The following is a 27,890-nucleotide window of genomic DNA, read 5'->3' as shown; positions in this document are numbered from 1 at the left end:
CAAAGTCATTGAAATCAATGACATTGGCTGTCGTGGTATCTAAGAAAACCCACGTATTTCTTTAGTAGTGATATACATTTAAAATTGCTTATAACTGCTGACACATTTAAGAGGATCAATGCAATCTTTATTTTTTAAAAATGCATTTTTTATTTTAATAAGTTATAAAAATAGAGCCTTAACTAATACTATATTTAATTTAGAGGTGATATAACTATAACATAACATATTTTAGATTTCATTTTAAATGTGAAAGTTAATTCCCCCCCCCGCCTATTCTACCTAGTTTATTTATTTATTTATTATTTATATTTGTATGCCGCCCCTCTCCAAAGACTCGGGGCGGCTCACAAGAAGATAGAACAAATCATAAATAATCCAAATAACATTAAAATATTTAAAGATTTAAAAGAACCCCATATACTAACAGACACACACACAAGCATACCATGTATAAATTGAACATGCCTGGGGGAGGTGTTTCAATTCCCCCATGCCTGACGGCAAAGATGGGTTTTAAGGAGTTTACGGAAGGCAGGAAGAGTAGGGGCAGTTCTAATCTCTGGGGGGAGTTGGTTCCAGAGAGTCGGTGCCGCCACAGAGAAGGCTCTTCCCCTGGGGCCCGCCAACCGACATTATTTAGTTGACGGGACCCGGAGAAGGCCCACTCTGTGGGACCTAATCGGTCGCTGGGATTCGTGCGGCAGGAGGCGGTCTCGGAGATATTCTGGTCCAGTGCCATGAAGGGCTTTAAAGGTCATAACCAACACTTTGAATTGTGACCGGAAATTGATCGGCAGCCAATGCAGGCTGCGGAGTGATGGTGAAACATGAGCATACCTAGGTAAGCCCATGACTGCTCTCGCAGCTGCATTCTGCACGATCTGAAGTTTCCGAACACTTTTCAAAGGTAGCCCCATGTAGAGAGCAGTACAGTAGTCGAACCTCGAGGTGATGAGGGCATGAGTGACTGTGAGCAATGAGTCCCGGTCCAGATAGGGCCGCAACTGGTGCACCAGGCAAACCTGGGCAAACGCCCCCCTCGCCACAGTTGAAAGATGGTTATCTAATGTGAGCTGTGGATCGAGGAGGACGCCCAAGTTGCGGACTCTCTCTGAGGGGATCAATAATTTCCCCCCCCCCCAGGGTAATGGATGGACAGATGGGATTGTCCTTGGGAGGCAAAACCCACAGCCACTCCGTCTTATCCGGGTTGATTTTGAGTCTGTTGACACCCATCCAGGCCCCAACAGCCTCCAGGCACCGGCACATCACTTCCACTGCTTCGTTGTCTGGACATGGGGTGGAGACGTAAAGCTGGGTATCATCAGCGTATTGATGATACCTCACCCCATGTCCTTGGATGATCTCACCCAGCGGTTTCATGTAGATATTAAATAGCGGGGGAGAGGACCGACCCCTGAGGCAGCCCACAAGGGAGAGGCCTCGGAGCCGACCTCGGACCCCCCAATAACACCGACTGCGACTGGCCAGAGAGGTAGGAGGAGAACCACTGGAAAACAGTGCCTCCCACCCCCAACCCCTCCAGCCGGTGCAGAAGGATACCATGGTCGATGGTATCGAAAGCCGCTGAGAGATCGAGGAGCACCAGGACAGAGGATAAACCCCTGTCCCGGGCCCGCCAGAGATCATCCATCAACGCGACCAAAGCGGTTTCCGTGCTGTAACCGGGCCTGAAACCCGACTGCTGGGGACCTAGATAATCAGCTTCTTCCAAGGACCGCTGGAGCTGGAGTGCCACCACCTTCTTGACAACCTTCCCCATAAAGGGAAGGTTGGAGACTGGACGATAGTTATTAAGTACGGCTGGGTCCAGGGAAGGCTTCTTGAGGAGGGGGCGCTTCTTTATAGAGTGTTGGAAAAACTCCCCTCCCCAAGGAAGCGTTGGTAATCTCCTGGACCCAGCTCCGTGTCACCTCCCTGCTGGCCGAGACCAACCAGGAGGGACACGGATCCAGTAAACAGGTGGCGGAACTCACAGCTCCAATGGCCTTGTCCACTTCATCAGGTGTCACCAGATCAAACTCCTCCCAGACAGGTGGACAAGTACGTGCCCCAGTCACCTCGACTGACTCGTTGTCAGTCGACTTTGTTTTCCAATTGGAGTCGAGGGTGCAGGGTTATCTAGTTCAGTTTTTGTTCACTAAGCCATAATATGATTTCTTGAGTCTTGGCTTAAAAATAAATCAAATTATGGCCAAGAAACTATAATGAAATAAACTACGGATGATCATGTATGAACATATTCAGTATTTTTTTAATTGATGGCTATAATGATTTGAGTGATGATTTGGGGTGAATTGGACTAGATTGTGGACTGAATTGATGTTTATTTGGTATTTTTGGAAGGATTGTGATTTCATTTGCAATTCAAGAGGCTAAATTGTGCACAAAATAGTTTTTTGTACAAGAAATTATCATAGGAAGTGATAGAAAATGTGACACTGACTTGCCTTTACATTAAAATAGATTCAGAAGTCAATAGATTTTCAATGCATAATGCTGCATTTTTGAGGTTCATATACAAAGATCCTTGTTCTAATTAAATTTTTGTCTATTTTCAGTCATGCTACTGACATTTGCATCATAACTATACAGTACTTCAAACCTGGCTGGTACAATCCAATTCAGTGAAAATAAATAATTATTCTCATTAAATTTGATAGGCATTAGGGCCATATTGTCACTGCAGTGTTTGCAGTTTTATTTGATAAATATAAAAAGGGTAGACTGCATTCTGGACAAACTCAGTTAATTTGAACTTCTGAACATTTGTGGAGCTCAGCATGCTTGACTCTGAAATCTATTATTTTGTAAGATGCTAGAGGAGCATAAGTTTAGGCATTATAGAATTCCTAGACATTGCAAGATATTAAACTGTATATTTTTAATTTAGAATGAATAGCCCTTATAGTAATTGGAATATCTAAAAAGTGCAGAAATTGTCACACACAGGTTGAAATGTGAACCAAAATACTTCCTGGAAAGTGATAGTATAGTATGTGATAAAATATTGTTGTTAAAAGGATCAAATATACAGAATTTTTCTGAAGTAATGGTACATAATCAAATAGCAATTTTCAAATGTTTTCTGTCCGATACTGTAAAACGTAAAATAGACAATTATATTTGGACATTATATTTGTCAATTCATCCACATTGAATTATTTTTTGTAATTCAGTAACTGATTTTTAATGTCACACTAGTAAAGAAAAAATAATTTTATCTGAGATCTGTATAAAATATTTTTATTTGTAATGTTTTATCTTCTAAGATTTTAAATTAAAAGAATATGAAAGAAAGAAAATATACGTGTTAAAAATCAAATAGTATCTTCATTTAAAGATAGCCTGAGAGCTGTTCTTACCTTTTTGACACATTTATATGTATTTTCCCCTCTCCACATTAGTTTGGTTCCGAGTGAAATTACATATAAAAGATTCTAAAACACAATTTGAAAAAAAGAAACTAGTAGCCTTTTGGTTAGAGCGCTATGCAAAAAGAGAAAATGGAAAGCCATTGACAGTGGTGTTCGACATGGCTGACACTGGACTGAGTAACATCGTAAGCATTTTTAAAATTATTTCATATTATTGTAGCTTGAAAATTGAATTTATAAGGAACAGCTTTAGATAATCCTCTAGGTAAAGTACTGGGATATAAATTAATTACTGTATTTGCTCTTTGGCATACATCTTAAGTATTCTGGATTGACTGGCTCATGAATCACAAAGTTAGCTCTTTAATAAAAACTAGCATAAATTTCCTTTTTACTTAATATTATGTAATAATGTATGCTGTTTTGCAAAGTCCCATGTAAATCTACTTAAGGCCTAAAAGCAACTCAGCATTATACACCATTTGTGAAACATGCATTTGTATCAGTCTTCTGATGAAGCAGTCAAGTGTTTTCTTGTGACAAGTCAGCAAAGAACCTCATGAAAGTGCATGCAGGATGTCACATGGATTGGGTTTTTTTCTCATTGCAACTAATACAAACTCTGAGAGAGTTTTATTAAAACTGGAGACCCAGTTAATATTATAGGCAATTTGAATTGCTTCAGTGTGTATAAACTTAACAAACCTACTTAAGATTAAACCTTTGAATAAGGAACTACAATTTTCTATATTAAATGCTACATAAAAATACTTGAAACTCTTAATTCCTAAATCTCTCTGTATCATTAAGGGTGATTTCTAAACAAAATATCTGCTGACTTTATTAATACAGTACTGTAATAAAAATAATCTGTTTTTATTTTAGGACTTTGACTTTGTCCGGTATATCATTAGCTGTTTTAAAGTATATTATCCTAATTTTCTCAGTAAGTATGAAGCCATCCATATCAAATCAAATCTTTCTGAAGGGCTTAAAGCCACCAATGAGATATCTGAAATAAAGATAAAATAGGAAAAAATGCAGCCAAAAAGAATTTTTCAGTCACAAGCAGAGACATATAATCAAATTGGGCAACCCTGGATATTAGAACTAAGCAGTGGTCAGATGGAAAAAATGACAGATAGAAACCATCCTCTTTAGGATAGGATGGATAGGATGGACAAATGTTATATATGATTTCTGTATAAAAAGTAAGGAGAAGCATATACCTCAAGGACTGGACTTCTGAGCTGTCCTCCGAGGACATCTATGCTGAGATATAGGAATATTTTTGCAATGTTCCAACAGCGTGACAGAAAGCAGTGGATCTGGCCTAACCAAAAAAATTTCTGACCTGTGAGAGAAGAGAAATAAGAAGCTGGAACATATTATATCAATTTGGAAGATTCCATATGCTTCAAAATGATTGAGTTGAAGAATAGTGTTATAAATAGTGTTATAAATGATGAAGAAAACTTGTGACATTTTTCATTTTCAATGAGAGCTCCTTGGATTGAAGTTCTAACTTTTTTTTAACTAGATTGATTTAATTTCATCCTTAAGATTCAGGAGCCAGACCTACCAACAAAAACTAATTTTAGCCAAAGGCATTTTTTATACCACACCATAGTTCCAGGAAATACTTTTAAACAAACTAATGTTTTTTTTAAATAATAATAATAATTATTATTATTATAAAAATAATACCTCTGAAGAGAGAAAAAAATTGAAAAAAACAGCTGTTAAAAATGATCAAAACACACTTTCTGTAATGAGATCATGGAAACAAAAGCCTTGCAGAGTTGGTAGATATGAGATGGGCAGCAAATAAATTTTCTGAATAAATAATAGATAAAAATTCTTTGTTCTTCTTGCAGCAAAAATTGTGATTTTTGAATTGCCTTGGGTAATGAATGGTGAGTTGCAATTTTAAATTATCTTTATAGAGTATTTTAAAAACTGTAGAAGTTAATATTCCTTCATTAGTGATAGGGATATTCTTATGATTAACAGTTGTATTAAAAACATGAATATATTTTAGAGTTCTATGTTTATTTTATCTGAGTTACTTAAAAATTATTTAAATACATTCACATTTGTTCCAGTCAATTCTGAACATGTTTTCCCAAACATGGGACTCTATTAAGTTATTTTATATGTTTCCAATTTTAAGTAATGGCACTAATCTGAAGTGAATTTGCATTATATGTTATATTAATAAAAATAGGTTGGAAAAAGCTTTTACGATCATGATTATTCTCTCTTTTTATCTAGCTGCTTTTAAAATTGTAAAAAATTGGCTGGGTCCAGAAGCAGCCACTCTTTTGAAGTTAACAAATAAGAATGAAATCCAGGAGTACATATCTGCTGAATACCTACCACCTTATATGGGTGGGACTGTAAGTATGCAGTTGCACAATTATAATGTATATGAGAAGGTTATTAATAACTGTAATAAAGGAATTATTACTTTTCTAGTATATCCACTCAATACATTTGATTTTGAATTACAGTCATTAATGGTAAAACAGATATTTTGTTCAAACTTTATAATTTTCTATTTTGTTTTATGTCTAGTAATGCTTTCTCTGATTTGCAATTTTTTTTAAAAAAAGAAAGCCTTAATTAGCTAAGTGCAGGGCTAACAATAATGAATTAGTTTCAAGGTCCTATTGTGCAAGCCCTATATGGATATTTTTCAAATACCATTTGTGATTATTACAGGATTTCATGTTTGCATCAGAAATAATAGAAGATTAATGGTGGTTGATATATTCAGTCATTGTGTGTTAGGGATGTGCAAATCCTTCCAAAAGTTGCATATCCATATCCTTTATTCTTTCCAGATTCACCACTAGCAATGGCTGCTTTGGAAGGAATCTGAAAGGATGATTCTCCAAATGGGGAAAAAAGTATTCAAGTATTCATTCCATTGCATTTTAATCTGTAGTTGTCACTGCAAAATAGTGCTGACAATAGTTGTGTATTTCTTAGGATCAAATCTTTTATCTGATAGAAACTGCAACTCATAGTTCAACCCAGTTCTCAAGCTCGCCAGTTTTTCAAGCCTTCAGCTTGCTCAAGGGCTTCACTGTTCTCTCCCTCAAAGTGCAGTTGGTGAAAGTATATGTTCCTTTAAACACTGAGTTAAGATTCTAACTGACTGTTTTTATATTAAGGGGTTTAAATTGATTTTTTAACTTATTGATTTATGAAAACCAGAACAAGCAAACAATTTCAGCTTCTTCTGCATCAAAAACTCTTACATTGAAATGGAGCCACTTAAAGAACGAATCAAGTTGACTGTTCCACCCACATCACTTTTGGGATTGTTTCTAATTGAATCTTGTTTCTTCTCTATAAAATTTCATATTCTGTCCACCCACAAGTTTTGTCTTTCATAGCCACAAATAATGTATTTGTTTCTTTTTGTTGTAGGATACTTTCAAATACAGTTATCCTCCATTAGTTGATGATGATTTCCAAACTCCATTATGTGAAAATGGACCTATTACTAATGAAGATGAAGCTGAATGCAAAGAAGTAGAAACTGATAACAAAGACAAATTAGATACTACTGAAGAACATGCACTCAATTCAAAAAAGGTATCCCTCAACTGAAGGGTACATAAGAGAGTGACATCTCTCACTGTTACATGTCTGTATTTCCCATGTTACTGTTAATTTGCAGTACCTAATAAAAATGCCTAAGAAGTATTTGACCATCATATCTTGCTGTCAGAATCTAAAGTCCATATTATAAAAAATTGATATGCTCATTGTAGACAACCAATTTTAATTCCTGGTTAATATTGCCAAATTTCATCTGAGGAATACAGTTTTGTTCTGATGTGGAATTTCAGTGTTCTGTTTCACTTTCTGATACATAACTTTGATTCTTTTGTCTGTTATAAGAAATTATGTGAAGTACTTACTTAATGACCCATGCAGTTTTCCAGTTACAATGACATGTGGAACTGCCAGGACTGCTCTTGCTAAGTGAAGCAATCATGTGACACTGCATATGAACAGTTGAAGTTTTGGTCCCAATTATAACCCAACAAAAACCTGTATTTCAAAATTGATGCCCACATGTTAAATATAAATTAAAACAAAGAAAATGGAGCTATTTCAAGATTCATATTTCTACTTAACCTAAGGAAAGACAATCTAGTATCATCCGAACCTTTTAGCTAAAACACCCTATATTCCTACCAATACTGATTGGAACTTAAGCTCCAATCCTGTCCTCCAAAGTACTCCCACAATAAAATTGCTTTTGTACCTCAGAAGTGACATCTAATTTCTACATTTAAAACCTAAACTTGTGTGTTTGTGTCACACATTATTACATTTATATCTTTATCTCAGTAACTTGATAGTCCTATCCATATCAAAAGTATGTGCTGAAAATCTTTGCCATCTCTTTATCCCCACTTTATTTCATCTACTGGTATATGTACTTTACTCAACTTATGACCACAATTGACTCAAAATGTCTGTTGCTCAGCAAGGCAGTTTTGATTTTTGCTCCATTTTATGTCTTTTTTGCCATAATTGTTAAGCAAATTATTGCAGTTGTTAAGTGCGTCATGCAGTCATTAAGTGAATCCAGCTTCCCCTATTGACTATTCTTGTTGGAAGCCAGCTGGGAAGGTTACAAAGAGATCACATGACCCTAGGACAGTGCAACTGTCATAATTAATGCCAAACATCCAAATTTAGATAATTTGTCCATGGGGATTCTGCAACAATTGTAGTATGAAAAATTATCATAAGTCATTTTTTTCAGTGTTGTATCTTAAATGGTTGCTAAAAGAATGGTTGTAAGTCAAGGACTATCTACATTTCTCCATGCAACCCATGGGTTAATATGAAGAATAAACTGCTGCTGCTTATTTTCTCTTTGGCAGACTAGCCTTTCCACCCATCAATGTATAGTTTGGGCATTCGGCTAACAACTATATTCCATCACACTATAACAAGACTTTCACTTATGATCATGGAGACAGATAACTATTATCTCTGGCTTTCATAGGTCAAAATATACTAACCACTATAGAAAATAATCTAATGCAATACTTTAAATTTCCTTCCATACATATCCATATATGTTCATTAATTAATAAAGGGTAGTATTATGTTGGACTTGGGAGGTAAAGATGACACTGAATTTGAAAGCCTTGGAGCAGTGCATTAAATCTTTAGCTTCCCCAAGGCCCATGACAGACCATTTTGCCACTTTACTATCAATTTACTATTTGCCAAAATTTTAACTTCTACATATTCACTAGTTTCATTTAAATGTACAAATGGTTAGATGTAAGATATATAAAACTAGTCATTTTTGCTTGTCTTTTTAACATCAAAATCTACCTGCTATTGCTAGTAATTCAAAACAAGGATTGTGAGACCAAACTAACATTGTATTGTTCTCAATATCCCATTAAAATAAACAAAAATGTAGTAATAGTAGCAATAATTTATCTTAAAAAGAGCTATATTAATTAGACCAAAATGTGTGTTCTACAATAGCCATGTGTAAACTTAACAAGGCAAAAGACATAAAAAGCTGTACTATACTATCTTCTGCTCTTGTCATATTTGCAGAAAAAAAATCAGTCATGCATAACTAATAAATATCAGTGGACTTATCAATCTTCTTATCCCTCCCTCAAAGCTAAGGTTATGTAGCAAATTCTTTGTTTTCTTGTCTTTTCTCTCCACTGTTCTTGTTGGATGACCCTGGATTTACATACATACACACATACACACACACTAAAGTTTTGTCTTTTTAAAAAAGAAATAATACCTAAATTTTATACCCTTCCCACATAGAATAGTGCTAATCTTCTGATCATTTTGGCAAGCCTCTTATGTCTTTTCCAGCTTTATAACATGCTTTCTGAAGTACAGTAAGCAAAACTGTCCATGTATAGCGGTACAAGATTTATGTAAAACCATCATGATACTCACAATATAAATGATCAACTTCTTTTTGAAAAGAAAGAGAGTAACAATTATTTATAAATGCTAATGGTAACATTTTTTCTAAAGAATCCTCAATGTTGATCGGAGTATCTTTTGTTTTGGAGGTTTAGGATACGTAATGCGTTACTTACTCAAGCAGCTTTTTTCAACATTGTGAAAAAGATAATTATATCTAGAAAATTTTGGAGTGTTTGAAACAAACATTAATACATAGTAAGAGAGACTATATATCCTACATTTTTCTCCCCCCGCCTTCTTCTCTCTCTATTATATGACCCTGCTTACATATGTTATTATTATTTTTGATGTACAGTACTGTAATTCAGTAGCTGAAAATGTAGTTGTACCATCCTATTCTATTGTATAAAATAATTAACCCTGAATATAAAGAGTTGATGTTTTTGTTTGCTTGCTTAGGGAAATACTACAGAACAAGCTCCAAAATCAGAAGAATGTGACAAATTAGATTCGAAAACAAAAAATGTCAAGAAAGCACTTACCACTTTTAAAGGATCTTTATTGCATATCAGGTAAATTACAGTAATAATCATGTTCACATTCTAGACTTTTACATGTTTTAATAGTAGCAAAGACTTAAGTAAAGAAGTAGGTTATTTTGGACATGACAGCCTCTGAAGCTGAGTTGCAAAACATTTTCCTTTTCTCAATTTGGGACAAAATAAATGTAATTATATCTCACTTTCTATACGTTTTTTGTAGTCCTTCATAGAAACTAATGCGAAAAATTATCTATTCTAATAGCAGTATGTGTTACAAAGTATGGGTTTGTGTTTACTGAACGAGAATTCATTTTTTAAAAATAACATTTAGGTAGCCATTTTTAAGATGACATGGATAGCTACATTTAAATTAAATATATTATAAATCTTATTGCAAATTCCTTGGTCCCATATAAGGTATATTTTAAAGCCAATCAGTTCAGTATGCAAATTACCAGTATTTCTGCTATAGACTGGCAGGTGATATGAAAAATGTAATTTAACTTCAGATGTTGAAAATCAATTTGCACATCTTCAATTCAAGTTCTTTTATACTTTTTCTAAAATGTATTTCACGGGACAGGGAAAGACTTTGAAGAGCTGCCACTATACTAAAGCTAATGGGCAGCCTATTCCAATAAAGCAATATATCAAAGCCTATTCCAATAAACTAATATACCAAAGTATAACATCCATCATTCTTGTTCAACAAGATACTGATCATATTATGAAGTATAGGACAGGAGAGACCAAAAAAATATTGAGAATTTTTAACTTATTCTAAATATTATGATTGCTTTGTCTGGATTCATTGGAGTCCGATTATGCATGTTTTCAAATGTTGCATTGTTTTAATAATATTTCATATTTTGGAATGCAAAGGAGAATTACATCTCCATTGCACATTATACTATGTATTGTAAAAAATTACCTGAAGTATTGTAAAAGACTTTAAAGTATTATCTTTGAGTCTGATAAATCAGATTTAATTGTTTTAAATCAATTTCTTAACCATTTTAAAGAAAATAATGTATGTCTGCAGTGTTTTCAAATAGTTATTGTAGAAAATGTGTTTTTCAATAGTCCGGCAGAGGAATTGCATTTTGGATCCAAAGAAACTGCAGAGAAGAAATGTTTGATAGTTCTGACAAATGTTACTAAAAATTCTGTGGCATTTAAGGTAAATAGTACAGTTTTTATGTTTAACTTAGATGGTGGATAGGTGACATATAAATATATTTATATTTTATGTTTGCTTTTTAAAAAATATCTTGTTGTGGGGTTCAGAAATATGATTTTTCTCTGTAGTTCCGTAGGTGGTTCTATATTCATCAGTAAAGATTTATGTTACTTGGGTAATATTCTCTAGTTGGAAGAATCCTTTGGACTGAAGGAGGCAATTGTTATCTCTTTGTCATGATGGTGCATTTCAAGGAAAATCCAAAAGTGCCCTAAGGAAAGAGATGGTTGATTTGCTTGCACTGAATTTTGTCGGTCTTAAGACAATGTGGGGCTTATAAAACACAGAGCTAAAGAGGTTACATTACAATTAACTGAATATTAAACTACAAAATACATAATTACATGTGTTCCTAAAATAGTTGCTTTATTCCTTATAAAGACATGAAAAAAATCACAACTGAATTACACAGCTTCTTTAAAAATAGAAATAGGTTTCAGATATAAAATGGTTTATTTCATTCATTTCATTTATTAGATTTGTATGCCGCCCCTCTCCGCAGACTCGGGGCGGCTCACAACAATAATAAAACAATGTACAATAACAAATCTAACATTTAAAAATATCTAAAAAACCCTAATTTAAAACCCTGGTATTCTCGTCGGGTCTAAAAGGACCCGAAATAAAGTTTCAGACCCTGTAAAAATTTTTCACTGCATATCTGAAACTTGAAATTCCATGACTTTTTCTCATTTGAGGGGGTCTTTCTAAGGATGGTGGGGGTTTTTTGGGGGGGTGTATAGTTTTTGCTGGGCAATAAAAGTTACCAATGTTACCCACTGGGTCCTTTTAGACCCGGAGTATAAAAAGGTTGGTTCTAGCTACTGGAATGGTCTTTTTGAATACTTTTTTCACTAGTATACTAATTTGAACATTTCTGAACACAATGAAATGAAAATTGAAGTGAAAAAAATAATGCTTATTTGTTTATTTTGCTCAACAACCCCCCCCTCGTTTTTGTGAAATTTTGTTCATTTTCATCTAGATTAGGCTGCAAAATTTTACTTTTTTGACCATCTCTGGCATTGAAATACTAATTTGAACAATTCTGAACACGATGAAAATTGAAATGAAAAAATTGATGCTTATTTGTTTATTTTGCCCCGAGTCTTCGGAGAGGGGCGGCATACAAGTCCAACAAATAAATAAATAAATAAATAAAAGGGCCTCCCCCCATGGCTGTGTGCACTTTTTTCAATTTATAGATAGAATAGCCTGCCAAATCAGAACCTTTTGACCATCTTTGGCATTGGCATACTAATTTGAACATTTCTGAACATAATGAAATGAAAAAAAAAAATGTTTTGAACAATTGGAGTCCTCCGGGTCATCTGTGAGCCAGAGTAAAAAAGGTTGGTTCTAGCTACTGGAATGGGGTTTTTTGAATACTTTTTTCACTAGTATACTAATTTGAACATTTTTGAACACAATGAAATGAAAATTGAAATGAAAAAATTAATGCTTATTTGTTTATTTTGCTCAGAAAAGGCATTTTCAAATTAGTATGCCAATGCCAAAGATGGTGAAAAAAATCTGATTTGGCAGGCTATTCTATCTATAAGTTGAAAAAAGTGCACACAGCCGTGGGTGGGAGGCCCTTTTCTGAGCAAAATAAACAAATAAGCATCATTTCCCCACAGTCTCCATATAGTACATCCATACATATAAATTATAACAAATAAGCATTAATTTTTTCATTTCATTTTTCATTTCATTGTGTTCAGAAATGTTCAAATATTAGTTTCCCAATACCAAAGATGATCAAAAAAGTCAGATTTTGCAGCCTAATCTAGATGAAAATGAACAAAATTTCACAAAAATGGGGGGCAGGGTTTGATGAGCAAAATAAACAAATAAGCATTATTTTTTTCACTTCAATTTTCAATTAGTATACTAGTGAAAAAAATATTCAAAAAGACCATTCCAGTAGCTAGAACCAACCTCTTTATACTCCGGGTCTAAAAGGACCCGGAGGGTAACAAGTGTATAGTAAATGGGAGGAGAATACCAGGGTTAAAAACAAGACATACACAGAAACATACCATACATAAATTATATAGGCCTGGGGGGGATATCTCAATTCCCCCATGCCTGGCGGCAGAGGTGCGTTTTAAGGAGTTTACAAAAGGCAAGGAGGGTGGGGGTAATCCTAATCTTCGGGGGGGAGCTGGTTCCAGAGGGTCGGGGCCACCACAGAGAAGGCTCTTCCCCTGGGTCTCGCCAGACGACACTGTTTAGTCGACAGGACCCGGAGAAGACCAAGTCTGTGGGACCTAACTGGTTGCTGGGATTCGTGCGGCAGAAGGTGGTCCCGGAGATATTCTGGTCCGATGCCATGAAGGGCTTTATAGGTCATAACCAACACTTTGAATATACCAATGCAGACTGAGGAGCGTTGGTGTAACATGGGCATACCTAGGGAAGCCCATGATTGCTCTCGCAGCTGCATTCTGCACGATCTGAAGTTTCCGAACACTTTTCAAAAGTAGCCCCATGTAGAGAGTGTTACAGTAGTTGAACCTGGAGGTGATGAGGGCATGAGTGACTGTGAGCAGTGACTCCCGGTCCAGGTAGGGCCGCAACTGGTGCACCAGGCGAACCTGGGCAAACGCCCCCTCACCACAGCTGAAAGATGGTTCTCTAATGTAAGCTGTGGATCGAGGAGGACGCGCAAGTTGAGGATCCTCTCTGAGGGGGTCAGTAATTCCCCCTTCCCAGGGTAATGGACAGACAGATGAAATTGTCCTTGGGAGGCAAAACCCACAGCCACTCCGTCTTATCAGGGTTGAGTTTGAGTCTGTTGACACCCATCCAGACCCTAACAGCCTCCAGGCACCGGCACATCACTTCCACTGCTTCATTGACTGGACATGGGGTGGAGATGTACAACTGGGAGAACTGTTGTTAATATGAATGTCCTTCATATAGGTGAGGACAACTGCTCCTGACAAATACAGAGTAAAACCAAGTAACAGCAGTTGTGACCCTGGTACTTCAGCAGATATTGTTGTATCTCTTCATGGCGGTAAGTAACAAACTGCATTGCTATTTACACATAGTATGTGCAATTGTCTAATATACTTTGCCTTGAGACGGTTGATAATTTTTGTACATGTTCTGGAAAGAAGGTATCGTTGAAATCAGATCATCTATTTAAATAAACTTAAATGGCACCTTTTAAATAACTCAACTATCCCCATTTTTTGTTTGTGTGGATGGGAGTAAAAAAAAAGCATCACAACTGCTCCTAATATTGAAATAAAGTAGCCGCAACATGGTAAAATCTAAATTATCAGTCTTTTTACTTACACATTACTGTCTTCTAATACCTTTTTTAAATATCCAAAGTTTTTCCACTTTCATAAAAATAAACTATTAATTTTTCATGCATTTTCAAGTTATGAGCTATTTAAAACCATTTTAAATTTGAAAAACATTAGGCTTAGTGTACTCTACATAATTTAATTTATTAAATTATGCTAATACTGATTAATATTTTTAAATATCCTTCATTACCAGATGCTATATAAAAATATAAAATATTTTTGCGCAAATATTCCCTGCTCATTTTTATAATTTATAGCAACTTGATTTTAGTTGAACGTATTTCACATGACTTTCCCATGGATAAATTTAAAATATAAAACATGTTTATGTTAGTGATTAACAATTATTTAGGACATTATAGTAGCAAAATAAATAAAATAATCCAGTTTAACCCCAGTTATATTTGTTCTAAGTAGATTTCTACTTTGAAAATATTTATATTTCAATTAACTTAAATTTTTTTAACATAAGTTATCTTACTGTCCATCAATCTTGTAATATCATCCAATCAGACTATTATTTCTGAAGTTTTGCATTTGGTTAAATACATTGTCAAGTTTAGACTCCTTAAAGTCACATATTTTTTCTTTTCATCTTCTATTCTTCTCAAGAGTTTTGTGAAATTTGGGAATTGCACATTTGTATTCAGTATTTGCTGTGCTACATTTGTTGTAGTAAATTAACCAGTATATATCATGTGTATTAAAATGTAATATTTCCCCCTTATGGACTATTGATTATATCTAAATGAAATACAATAATTTTTATTAAGCTGTCTGTTGGTTGAATAGGTTGTGTAGCTTCTTTGCAAGACCGTTTTCTAATTATGGCAGCAGAAATGGAACAGTGCTCTGGAATAGGAGCACAGGAACTATCTCAATTTTGGAAAGAAGTTCCTAGAAACAAAGTGATGGAACATAGGTAAACATTTTATATTGAGTCCTCGGAGAGGGGCGGCATATAAATCCAAATAAATAAATAAATAAATATTGACTTTAAAATTGACATCATTATATGCCTTTTTCCAGAATGTTTTCTTCTCAGTCAAACTTAAAATTTCCTGGTAGTTTGCTATTCAAGTATTAACCAGGCTGGATCTTACTTACCTTCTGAGACCAAAGTTGGCTAAATATTGCAAAGCTAGTTTTGCAAACATGTGTAAATTGCTTAACAAAAAACAACATTCTGGCCAGAGCTGTAAACAGTTCAAAAAGAAAAAAGGTGGCCTTTTTCTTGGCTCAACTAAACTTTTGGGAAGGGAGGTATTTCCACATACAAGTATATCATGTCAATAAACATTCTGCAGTTTCCTTTTTGTCTTGTCTTTTCTTATGGTGTTTCAATGTCTACACTGTAAAAAACAGAAGCCAAGAAAATTCAGTTAATTATTCTCACCTCATCAGTTTGCTCACTTTATGTATGTACATATGTTTTATATTCGAATTTATATTCATCAAGTATATTGAGTCTACGGAGAGGGGCAGCATACAAATCTAATAAATAAATAAATAAATATTCTTTTACAAAAGGAATATTTCTATTTCTTTCCCCATTTCCATGTCCTGCTTGGTGTACTGGTTCAGTGTCATTTTGTTCACGCAGTTATTTTATGGATGTTCTTCTCTTTAATTTTAATGCCAGAGTATAAGGGGAAACATATAAAAACATAAAATATGAAAAACATTAAGATAAAAAATGGAAATTCAGGGAACAAACAACAATAATTCTGCAGAACTGAACTCAAAATAATTGCTTTCTGTTTCAGGTTAAGATGCCATGTTGTAGAAAGCAGCAAGCCTTCTTCTTTAACCATAAATGAAAATGCCTTTAACAGTCCTTCAAAAACCAATGAAGATTTACACTTTCAGGTAACACATATGACTATTGTATTACTTTTCTTTCAATTGTGCTATACCATTCATAGCAAGGGAAATTAAAAATTGGGATTTTTTTTAGTCTATTCCCCACCTACCATAAACTCCTGATAAAGGCAGACTCCAAAAGGCTGTTGACATTTCCAAAGTGCTGACATAATAGAAAACCAACTGCTTTCCACACATACTTTTAAATTCTCAGTTTCCATTCTTAACTAATTTACATAATTAATATTAGATATATTTCTATAAAATTACATTCTTAAACATACATTTATATTAAAACAAAAAAATTCCCTCCCATGTTCCATTGAAATTGATTTCCTCCTAAAAATAACAGATTATTTCTAAGACAATTGAATGTTTCAAAACATAAGCGCATATTGTGTGAATGAAAAAGCATGTTCTTTATTATGAAATTCAAGAGTTTCCTGTAGGCTTCTTTCTTTCTTTGTAATAGCTAAATCGACTAACATCACTTCTTAGATAAAGCAACAAAAACTTAGAAGAACCATACTTTAAAAAGTTTTGTTTACATGAGGACCCCTTAAAACTGGTCATTTCTGTTGCATTTGAATTAGTGATTTTTTTCTTTTAAAATGAATAAATAATTATGATTGCAAAATCAAATCAGTACATCTGTACTGTATTTCCAAACTAGTTTTTTTTAAAAAAAAAATATTCAAGCTATTAAATTGTAAGATTATGCATTTCCTTAAAATACTTTTAATACATGTGACTGAAATATGTTCTTTTTTAATAGTTTGGTTTATTTGTGTAATTTGGTGGTTTTAAAAAAGATTTACAATTGTTTCTATTCATATTCCAACTACAGTATATTGTACGTTGGTAAATTTAGACAAAATCAACTAGAAAAATACTTCTTTGTTGATAACATCTTCTATTTCCCCCCCTTTTTTCCAGCTAAGGCAACTACTACAAGTTAATAAAAGACTTCAACAACAGATTGACCGTTGTATCTGGTTCCAACAAGTTACACTTTTCCTAGTCTTTATCCTAGTCACTATTGTTTGCTTCTTTCTGTTGTATACTCCAGGAAGCCAAATATAATGTCACATCTATGCAATTGTGCTGAATAAAGGCAAGAAACCAGTATTAACTCTATGGACCCTCCTTATTGTCCAAAAGAGAGATCTATATAGGTTTTCTTAAAAAATAAATAAGGAATAATGTGATCTTTGCCATTGATCAGCACATATGATTTTGTTAATTTATTACAATGTTTTTTAAAAAGGTAATAAGAGAGTCTTTCCACTTGATACCATAGTAACCTATTTGTTATTTCTGTCAAGCAGATAATTTGCTTAATTTTGCGCATAAAATGCAACATTTCATTTGAAATGTAATTGGAGAATAACAGATAAGAATTCCATTTACCATAATGTCCTGGTGTCCAAGTACCATCATGGCCCATGAATGTACAGTTTAAAACTGAATAACTCATTCCTAATGCTTATTCATATCTTCCAGAAATATCACAACTATTTTACACCCAACTATTTGCAGTCAATATAGCACTATTAACCAGAGGTGGCTGCCAGAGTTCCAAAGATATTCTTATAAGATTCTTGTAACTTGTTTCATGTAGAAAGGTGCTATATAGTGTTCTATGATATTAGTATCCTTTTTAGTGAAAATGTGTATATAATAGTCATACTTTGATCTCAATTTCCCAATGCAGTATTACTGAATACATTTTGGAGTAATCTTGGGATAACTGGTAGAATATTACAAATTACAATTCCTACAGTTTGGAATGAAAGATAGATATGAAAATTCATGAAAACAAGCATAATTTTGAAACATTTTAAAGTATGAATAAATATGTCTCAAATATTCCTTGCATTTAATTAGGCTCAACATTTCATGAAAATTAATGGAAGCTGATATCTATCAGCAACTCACATTTATTAATTGGGGGGGGGGTTTCTTGTCAAGCTGAGACAAAATGCAGATATATGGTTCAAAGCAAGCCTTAAAATTATTTTTGAATGTTTTTGTCACACTGCCACACTGTAAAACAGAGGTGGGGAATGATGCCCGTCCCTGCAAACATAAGTCTAGAGCATATTATATCTAAGAATTTCTCATTTGCCATTATGCAAATGAAGTAAACATTTGTGCACAGAGATTTTTGTCATATTGTCAGAATATTCATTATTTTAAAAATCTCAGATTACTCCAAATTCTCTCTATGTAGGGACATTTTTAGATAATATCAGTAGCAAAAGCTAGCATTCAGAGCAAAACACATTTTTGTTATAAAATGCAAGTGCTGTTACAAAGCATGATAGTACTACTTACATTGTTTTTTCTCAAATAGTCATTGCCATTATAGTTAAGACACTTAATGCAATTCCTGCAAATTTACAGGATTTCAAAAGGTTTGTGCACTTAACTGTATTGGAGATGCAGCTTTAATGGGTATAATTATGATTTGTTCATTCTGCTGGTAACAGAAGACTAATTTGGGAGACCCCATTTTAAAAAATAGTGCCCTGGTATCATTGAGTCTTGTTCAACTTATTTTTACTCCTAAAGAAACACTGAAATGCACTTAGAATTTTATCAAAAGGCATAATAATTGGCAGGGCAATTTCAATCCAGAACAATTAATTACACAATTAATTGTGTAGCAATTAATTGTGCAATAATGAATATATTTTCAAGGTTACCTTCTGTGTTCCTGGATCTATTCTATACTGATTTGTCACGTTTAGCTATTGATCACAAGCTACACAATTTTCTGGGATTCACTCAGGTTATCTTCTCTATTAAAAAATAACATACCACTTTCATTTCCACAAGGAAGCCAAATTGTTTGAATCATTTGTTTCTCATCTCAAACTTGAGGCATGTGTGCTTTCAATAAATTTCTGCCATAAAAGTTCTTCAGCAAGTTAACTAATTATAAAATTCATTCTTGTCTTAAATGTTAAAATATTTTTAGAAAATGCTTAGAATGAAATTAATTGCACTTTATTGAATATTTTCCAGATATATCCATAAAAATGTTAAATATTGATATTCTGGTGCTTAAATATTTTCAGTATTTTATAACTTGTGATATTTTCTATGTGAAATTTAGTAGGTATTTTCTATTTTACAGATATGTTACAGATGAATAATTCAAATTGTAAAATAAATTAGTATTCACTTCAGTTCTTTTTTAAAAATTACAATTTTAATACATTTTCAAAGCTATAACCTTTTTCTTGCACTTCAGTATAATCTGTATTTAAAATGTAGTATTAAACTGCTTTCTACTCTACCTGCTTTTGTTTATCATCAAAAGACTGGTTTTGTGCTATTTGCTTTATAGGTACAGAAAAAGTCTACATGAATTATTAATTTATTTCAATACATTTGAATGAAAATTTAATCTTAATATACGGATTGTTGGACTGTTAGTTGATGCAGTGTTTGAACACAGTGGGATGAAACTAGGTTTATGACAATACAGCTTTTTAAAAGAACGAAGGTAAATGGGTCCAGTCATTTGATCCTATTAATAATAATAATTTATTATTATTATTATTATTATTATTATTATTATTATTATTATTATTATTTAGATTTGTATGCCTCCCCTCACCGCAGACTCGGGGCGGCTCACAGCAGTAATAAAACAATATACAGTAACAAATCTAATATTAAAAGTCTAAAATAACAAATCTAATATTAAAAGTCTAAAAACCCATTATTTAAAAAGCATACATACAAACATACCATACATAAAACTACATAGGCAATGGGAGATATTTCAGTACCCCCATGCCTGACGGCAGAGGTGGGTTTTAAGGAGTTTGCGAAAGGCAAGGAGGGTGGGGGCAATCCTAATCTCTGGGGGGAGCTGGTTCCAGAGGTCGGGGCCACCACAGAGAAGGCTCTTCCCCTGGGTCCCACCAGCCGACATTGTTTAGTCGACGGGACCCGGAGAAGGCCAACTCTATATAATATAAGTCTGTTGGATATTGTAGTACATTATAGTTGGACTAGGATAGTATTCCCATTTCATAAACATATGTTTAGAAGTATGCAAAACCCTTCAAATTTCAAAAAAGTGATGACATCCCTGGAATCTTATTGGGACAATCGTAGGATCTGCTTAGTTTATAAATGAATAAACTCAATATTGCTCTTTGCTTTTTTATACTTGTGGTTGAAAGATACCCCAAAGTATTTCATAAAATACTTGAAATGAATTATTAAACATGGAAATAGGATAAAATGCCCCAGAATCAGAATTGGGTTAGTTTTGGTAACTAACTTTGAACTTTACATGAAATTTAGCACAATGACAAATTTCAATAAACTGAGTATCTTTTACTTGAGAGCAAATCTTCTATTCTGAAATGATTGATGCACCACCAGTTATGTGCCTAACTGCAAACAAATGACTAAACAGGACATTTTTTGTATAAAATGTCATTTCAAATACCTATTATTTTTAAGTAATTCTCTTTGATACAATTAATACGTTATGCTGCCAATCAAAGGAGTTCCATTATAATAAAAAATTAAGCATTGTAAGGTTTAACAGTTATTTTTAAGAAAATCTATGTGTTTTGAGACTACAACTTTTCTTGAAAAATATGCTTTCCTTTATCATTTTTACCCTGATCCATTTTAAGAAAAATGAAAGAAAGTGGATGAGGGAAGTTTCTAAAATTAAAACTTACCAGTACCTTTTAAACAGTTGGCCCACGTAACACATGGGGGCTGAGAAGTAGGTTAAGTTGTTAAAATGGCTTATTATAAATGATCAAAATAGTAACAAAACAATTGTAAACATAAAATCTTTGGAAGAATAACCATATTTCTATTATGGTGAATTTAAATTGGTTTCTTACCTTTAACTGAAGTGCTTTATCTGAAGAATTATTGGTTGATCACTGATACAAAGGTGTGTTTGTAGCCATCTAGACATTACAGAATCATTTGACTTAGTCCAAGGCAATTAAGCAAAGCTCCTTCTCAACCCTTATGGTTAACACGGATGCAGTAGATCTGAAGGCACTTAACTGGATAGGAGTGGGTGTGATATGAATTCACAACTGACAACTCAGATAAATAAAATTATCAATAGAATAGAATATAGTTGCTTAGAGTTTAATACCCCCACCAACAGACAGGACAAGCTGCTGTATATAAATAGCAAGCCCCACTGCTTCTAGCACTGAACATATTACCTAGTAAGATAATGAAACATCTGCAAGCAAACAACCAAGCTCAGAGAGCATCAAGGATTCCACAACTGAGATTAAGCAACTTGTATCTCTTCAATGGCCTCTGATTCCTATATGAACAGCATAATTGTTATCTATAGGAGGCTTGATATGTCCTAAAGTGACTCAAGAGAAGATATCCTGCTAAAAATCACTTCCATCTGGAAGCAAATATCCAACTGATACTGTTGGATGAAGATCAATGTCTCAACCATATGAGGTCTCAGCATAGCATCTTATTCCGATGAGTGCTGCAGCCTGCAAATGTAAGAAATAAATATAAATCATATTCTAAATTTCATGCAATCAAGTTTTATTCCCATTCTATCTGATTGATTTCTTGTCCTATTTCAAGCAATCTCTTGAAGTGATTTCTTGTCTACATTAATTGCACCACATATTGAACTTTTACATAAGAAAAAACAATCATATCCTACTGTGTTTTCCTGAAAATTTTCCTGAAAATACTTGTGGGACCGCCTTCTGCTGTATGAGTCCCAGCGACTGGTTAGATCCCACAGGGTCGGCCTTCTCCAGGTCTCGCCAACTAGACAGTGTCGCTTGGTGGGGTCTGGGGAAGAGCTTTCTCTCTGGGGGGCCTGGCCCTCTGGAATCAGCTCCTCCCCAGAGATTCAAATTGCCCCCACACTCCTCGCCTTCCACAAGAGTCTTAAGACTCATTTATGTTACCAGGGTTGGGGTGATTAGATCTTACGCCCTGGCCGACAAATGTTTATATGGCTGTTGTCTGTGTATGGTTGATTTTAACACCTGGGGATTTTTGATTGTTTAGTGTAAATAATTGGATTTATCTATTGAGGGTCCCTGTGGTGGAGCCTGGGGCTTGAGGGTCTTGGCGGGGAAGCCTCTATGTAACCCAGCCTGTCTTTCAGGTGGGCAGGAAGCCCCCTCCTACCATGTAGCTGGCTGGTTGAGAATCAAGCAGTCCTACTCCCCGGCTGGACGCAAAACTCCAGCAGGAAGGCATCTCCTTTGGGCTACTGAGCACCAGCCTCAGGTGGGCTCCTGCCTGGATGGGGGGAGGGGGTGCAGTGGGGTAGCAAAAATGAACTCCACCCTAGAGCACCCAATTTGCACTGAAAAACATTGAAAGAAAATGCAGGGCGTCCTGCATAAGCCATGCCCACAGTCTGGTAGTAAAAATTTTGGTAGTCCTTCACTGGCCAGCCTACAAGTTGCAAAGAAGAACAAAGCAAGGAGTAGGACAAAGTGAAGGCAGAGTTTGCGGAGCTGCCCCAAGGTCCCGCATCGCCTTATTTGAAGGCCCTTCAATCAGGCCACCCATGCCAACCACCCTCCTCCCTCTCTCTCACACACACACATATATAGAGGTCCATCGCACAGTCACATCTCTTGACTAACCTGCTTTCCAGTTCTGCTCACCACCACGGCAAGAAAAGTAAGCTGTTGGTTAAAAAGAATAGCGGTAGTTCAGACCTTCCAACTTCTTATGAAGAAGAGAAAAAAAATCCCATAAAGTTAAAAGGTATTTTTACAGACTATTTTTCTTCCCCTGCATGTGACGAGAATGCAGCTCAAAAGCAGGTTAGTGAAGGGATGTGGCTGCTTTGGAAGGTTAGGGGAGGGGGGTGAGGGGCCTGTATGTGTATGTGAGAGAGGGGGGGGAGAAAGATGCGGGGGACAGAGAACATTGTTGCCAGCCCTGGGTAACTCTTAGATGTTGGGTGGATCTCTCTCTCACACACACACACACACTGCCCTTTCTTTGAAAAATCCCTGCCCTTTTTCCTGCCAAGCATTCTTTACTTGGGATTACAGCACAGATGCCCCTCCAAAGATTGCAAGGCTGAAGGCTTCGGATGAGCATTTTGGGGACATGTGTCTGTGCTGCGATCCCAAGTAAAGAATAGGAAAGGGGGACAAGGCCAGCTCTGGAGATCTGGGCTGAGTTGCATAGCCCTTGCTGGCTCAGCTAATGAGCCTTTCGGCCCCTGTCTCCTTTATCTCATATATCTTTTCTTCCTTTCATATATCTTCTCTATTTTTATATCTTTTTGTTCTGCCGGCGTGTCTCAACCGCACGTAATTACAGGGTAATTAGTCCAGGAAGACACACACCACACGATAAAAGGAAAACCCAAAAGTTTTTATAAACAAAAACAGAAACAGCTCCCTTTCTAAATGTCAAAGGGATTTTCTGGTACACACAAGGCACAGGTTAAATGCAGTCCAATTGCTCACCCAATAACTGGGAAATTGAGTCCAATTCTAAAGTCCAGAGAGTCCACACACACAATCCTGAACAGCAAAAAACACGATCTTGACGAAACAATGAATCAGGTAAACTGCCATGAGGCTAAAACACCAGGCTGCACTTTTATCTGTAGCACTAATTACAGCAGCCCCACCCAACCACAGGTGGCCTCATTTTCTCTTTTAATAATCCTTCAGTTGTTGTCTCCTATGCATCTCTCTACGCATGCGTGGATGTGTCATTAATTCTTGTTCAGAATCCAGGATGATACAGATGACTGATCTCCTGGGCTGTTTGCCAAACTCCCCTCTTCCCTGTCACTCACGCTTCCTTGGTCAGAGGAGACTTTATCGGCAGATTCACTGGGAGCAAAACACATCCACATTCCTTGGGGCAGGAGCTGGGCCAGAGCTAACCACAACATCTTTTCTTCTATCCTTTTCTTTATATATATTATTACATGTCTATTCTCTTCAATATATATTGTGTATTGGACAAATAAATGAATACATAAATAAATAAAAATAAACAATTAAGGGGCTGAGCTTCCATAAGGTGACACAGGGAAATGAAGGGCTGTCTCCTGTGCTAGCCATGACACCCCTTCACTAGGGCTTATTTTCAGGGGAGGGCATATATTTATGCCCAACCCAAAAATCAGGCTTGGCCTTATTTTCAGGACATGTCCTGTTTTCAGAGAAACATGGTAGCTGTTCAGAGTTGATTAATTTGGTTAAAATGTTAAAATATCAACCCCCCAAATATAGCAACTGTAAAAATCAAAGTCTATTTTTTGTTGGACTTGAAATGTTAATTTTGCATAGATAATATGCAATTGTTTATTGCCAATTTTCTGTCATTTGTGTTCCTGTTCATCTGGAGTTCCGGGCTGTATGCTTGTTTAACTAACAGGTTCCACAACTGAACATTTGAAGTCTTATTTTAAGGCACCTTTTGTCTTCTTGTCTTGCAAGAATCAGCACATTCGTGCTTACAAATTATTTTTTTGGGGGGGGGGTCAACTTTTTTCTGTTTGCAAACTTTTGTTCTTGTTGCCTTTTGTTTTTTTGATCCCTTCTTACAGATTTCATTCCTTTCAATAACATAATTTTTCATTCTCCATTTGCCCTTACTTATTCCGCAGTCATTATTACGTGCTATGGAAAATCAATGTGCAGTGGTACCTCTACTTAAGAATGCCTCTACTTAAGAACTTTTCTAGATAAGAACCGGGTGTTCAAGATTTTTTTGCCTCTTCTTAAGAATCATTTTCTACTTAAGAACCCGAGGCAAGAAAAATTTCCCAGAAAATTTCAGAGTGGCACGAAGGCCCGGCCAGTATGCTGCCATTCCCTCTTTAATCTGGGAAGGCAAAAGGAGGCGCTTCGCCCCGGCCAGATCAACTTGGCTTCAGCCAAACCGAGGAGTCACCACAGTGAAGGAAAGGCACCGGCTACAAAGCGAACGAGCGAGAGGAGAGGGGAGCCCTTCAGCATGGGAAGGAAGAGACAGCAGGTAGCAGCAGCAGCTGTCTTTTTGGTCAAAGGAGCGGGAGATTCCCCTCTCTCGCCTGCCTTGGTTTCTCTCTGGCGCAGTGTATGGGAGGCAGCCTCACGCTGGGTGTATGGGAGGCACGTGCTCCTCGCCGCCTCAGAGTCCCTATTTTTTTTTTAAGCCTTAAAGTTTTGGATTTTTTTGATTCCCCTCACCTCACCTTCTTCCTTCAGCAGCGACTGTCCACCTCTTCTTCTTCCTCCTCCTCCCACCCAAATTCCGAACTTTTATTTCTTTCCTAATGGGTTTGCACGCATTATTTTACATTGATTCCTATGGGAAAATTGCTTCTACTTAAGAACTTTTCTACTTAAGTACCTGGTCACGGAATGAATTACGTTCTTAATTAGAGGTACCACTATATGTGCACCTGTACTTGCTCACATTTTCCTCATGTTTTCTCTGCTTTTTCATTTTTCATTGTACCCCCTTATATTATTGCAGTGAAGATGAGATTGCTTCCTTTCATTAATTTTTTTTATTATTACACACTACATGGAACCTGCTGAAATCAAATTTCTAATTTTAAAATATGTAATTATTGTAAAGGAATTCATTATTTTTTGTTTGTTTTGTTTCTATTTTAAATTTAAGTCACCATAGGCTTTGAGGGTGTAAATAAATTCCAAGCTCAAATGGCCCAATTACTGAAGGATATTTAGGGAATATAGAATTTACCTCCTTTTAAACTCGTCAACTAATTCAAATTGCTCAAGTTTCTTTTAAACTAATCTTCAAGGAAGAAAACACTGTCATAAAAAAGTAACTAAGGCAAGTATACTTATTTTATCTGCAAAAATAAGTGTGATTTTATTGGTGGGGCACTGCAGAATTTTTTGACTGTGCCGTTTTAAGTTTTGGGGAAGGAAAATAATAGTAAAAACTAACCACTCAAACTTAGGACAGGCCACTAGTATTTTTTACCATGAGTTTATATACATTAGTTATAACCGGTTGAATCATGTCCTCAATAAAGAACTAAAATTTCTATAAATATTGGGAGATTTAAATTGTGGTTCCTTTATTTTCCTGCTGAGAACTTTCTAATGCAGTTTTGGCCAGCCATAGGTAGCTGAAGAAAGCACTTAGCAACTGGGCATTTTTAATTTTACTTCCTAGCTGGACATTACAAGTAATTCTAATTTAACAACTGACTCCATAACAACCATTTGCAAATATGACAGTAATAAACAGTAGTAAATCATGGTAAAAAAAAATAATCCCAGCCCATGCATGCCTTTATACCCACACTTCTGTCTAAATAAGACAGCAACAACCAAGGCTGGATTATAAGATGTCTCTCTCTTCCTCTCTTTCACTAGCATGGAGTTAACTTAGCAATCATGTCATTTAGTAATCTTTTTATCATAAGCAATTGTGGTTGCTAAAGGAGAACTACCCCATTTACTCATAAAATTGACTTTAGACTAGTAAATGCTAGTAAGAAATGGGTCAGAATATTGGAGAACCCATAGTTATTCCTATAATTGAGACTATTTACCATATCTACTATCTGTGGAGTTGTACACCTACATTTTTATATATGCATCTGTACGCACACATATCACATATATTACTGAAATAGTGTATCTAATATGTGCCTGTAATATTAAAATAATCTTTTGTAGATGTGCCCAGTTGGATGAATTGATTATGTGCCACTAAATTGTTGTTAATTCTTAGTTGAATGGGTCAGGAAAAAGGCAATGATGGAAGGATAGAAAACAAAATATTAAATTACAAAGAAGGGTAATAAAAAAAGCAACCAACAGAAAAATTCTTCTGATAGTTGGAGAATATTCTAAGCAAAGAATTTTTTAAAAAGGAGGAAAGGACATTAAAAGAGATAAAATAAATTTTTTTTTAAAAGAACAATGTCAGTATCCCATAGGACAATGAGATGGGATCCAACAAATTCTTTTAAAAAGGGGGCAACATTGATTGCAAAGTTGAGCCTTACACATGATCATCTTTAGATTTTAAAACAGTGTTTTATTCTAAAATCTTTTGTTTCCTTCAAGAAACTGAACTGTTTTAGTTTTTTGTTTTGAACATTTGTATATTCATTTCTTTTGTAAAACAAATGCAGATATTTTATTCACTATCTACTTACAGTGAATATTTCGTATGCTACATATAGCAGAAGAGGTGAGAGTGGGAGATGGAGAGCCAAAATCTTGGTTAAGGGAATTGGACATATACAAAGGACTATCTCAAATGTAATTTAATGTAAATAAAAACACTTACTGACAAAGAAGGATTTTGAAAAGAATATACTTACTTGTGTACCCATGTTCAATTTCCATGTATTTCTAAAAAAAATTCTAAGTAAAGACAGTTTGAAGCAAGTTGAACACCTGTTCCACAAGCTCTGGGGAAATAAGGATTATCTGTCAAGAGAAAAAATAGATGGCAGGAATACACAGAAAGAGAGATGAAGAGAGTAGAAGTAGAATGCCTTTGTTTTCATTCATCTTGCTAGTACAAAACAACTGAAAACTTGCTCAAAGGAGGAGCA

The 27,890-nt window shown here is 35.2% G+C and overlaps 1 protein-coding gene and 1 long non-coding RNA gene across 3 annotated transcripts in view; one reads left to right on the top strand and one right to left on the bottom strand.

Moving 5' to 3' along the window:
• The window catches only part of MOSPD2 (motile sperm domain containing 2), a 24,919-nt gene extending 5,294 nt beyond the window's left edge, over positions 1-19,625 (top strand). For both annotated transcript variants that reach the window (XM_070750791.1, XM_070750790.1), the window contains exons 5-15: positions 3,432-3,586; positions 4,287-4,347; positions 5,279-5,317; positions 5,676-5,800; positions 6,840-7,007; positions 9,810-9,922; positions 10,976-11,072; positions 14,061-14,157; positions 15,251-15,380; positions 16,225-16,327; positions 17,258-19,625. In XM_070750791.1, coding sequence (XP_070606892.1) covers positions 3,432-3,586; positions 4,287-4,347; positions 5,279-5,317; positions 5,676-5,800; positions 6,840-7,007; positions 9,810-9,922; positions 10,976-11,072; positions 14,061-14,157; positions 15,251-15,380; positions 16,225-16,327; positions 17,258-17,404 — 1,235 coding nt within the window. In that variant the 3' untranslated portion in view covers positions 17,405-19,625. The remainder of the gene's footprint in view (positions 1-3,431; positions 3,587-4,286; positions 4,348-5,278; positions 5,318-5,675; positions 5,801-6,839; positions 7,008-9,809; positions 9,923-10,975; positions 11,073-14,060; positions 14,158-15,250; positions 15,381-16,224; positions 16,328-17,257) is intronic.
• Positions 15,371-27,890, bottom strand: LOC139166764 (uncharacterized). Its single transcript, XR_011559031.1, has 4 exons — positions 27,654-27,890; positions 22,966-23,007; positions 21,208-21,840; positions 15,371-15,810 (listed from the first exon to the last, which is right to left on the bottom strand). It is a non-coding gene; the product is annotated as an uncharacterized lncRNA (long non-coding RNA).

The sequence above is a fragment of the Erythrolamprus reginae genome, chromosome 4 (genome assembly GCF_031021105.1).
Source record: "Erythrolamprus reginae isolate rEryReg1 chromosome 4, rEryReg1.hap1, whole genome shotgun sequence".
In the NCBI taxonomy this organism is placed as follows: domain Eukaryota; kingdom Metazoa; phylum Chordata; class Lepidosauria; order Squamata; family Dipsadidae; genus Erythrolamprus; species Erythrolamprus reginae.
This window is presented reverse-complemented; position numbering and strand designations above follow the sequence as displayed.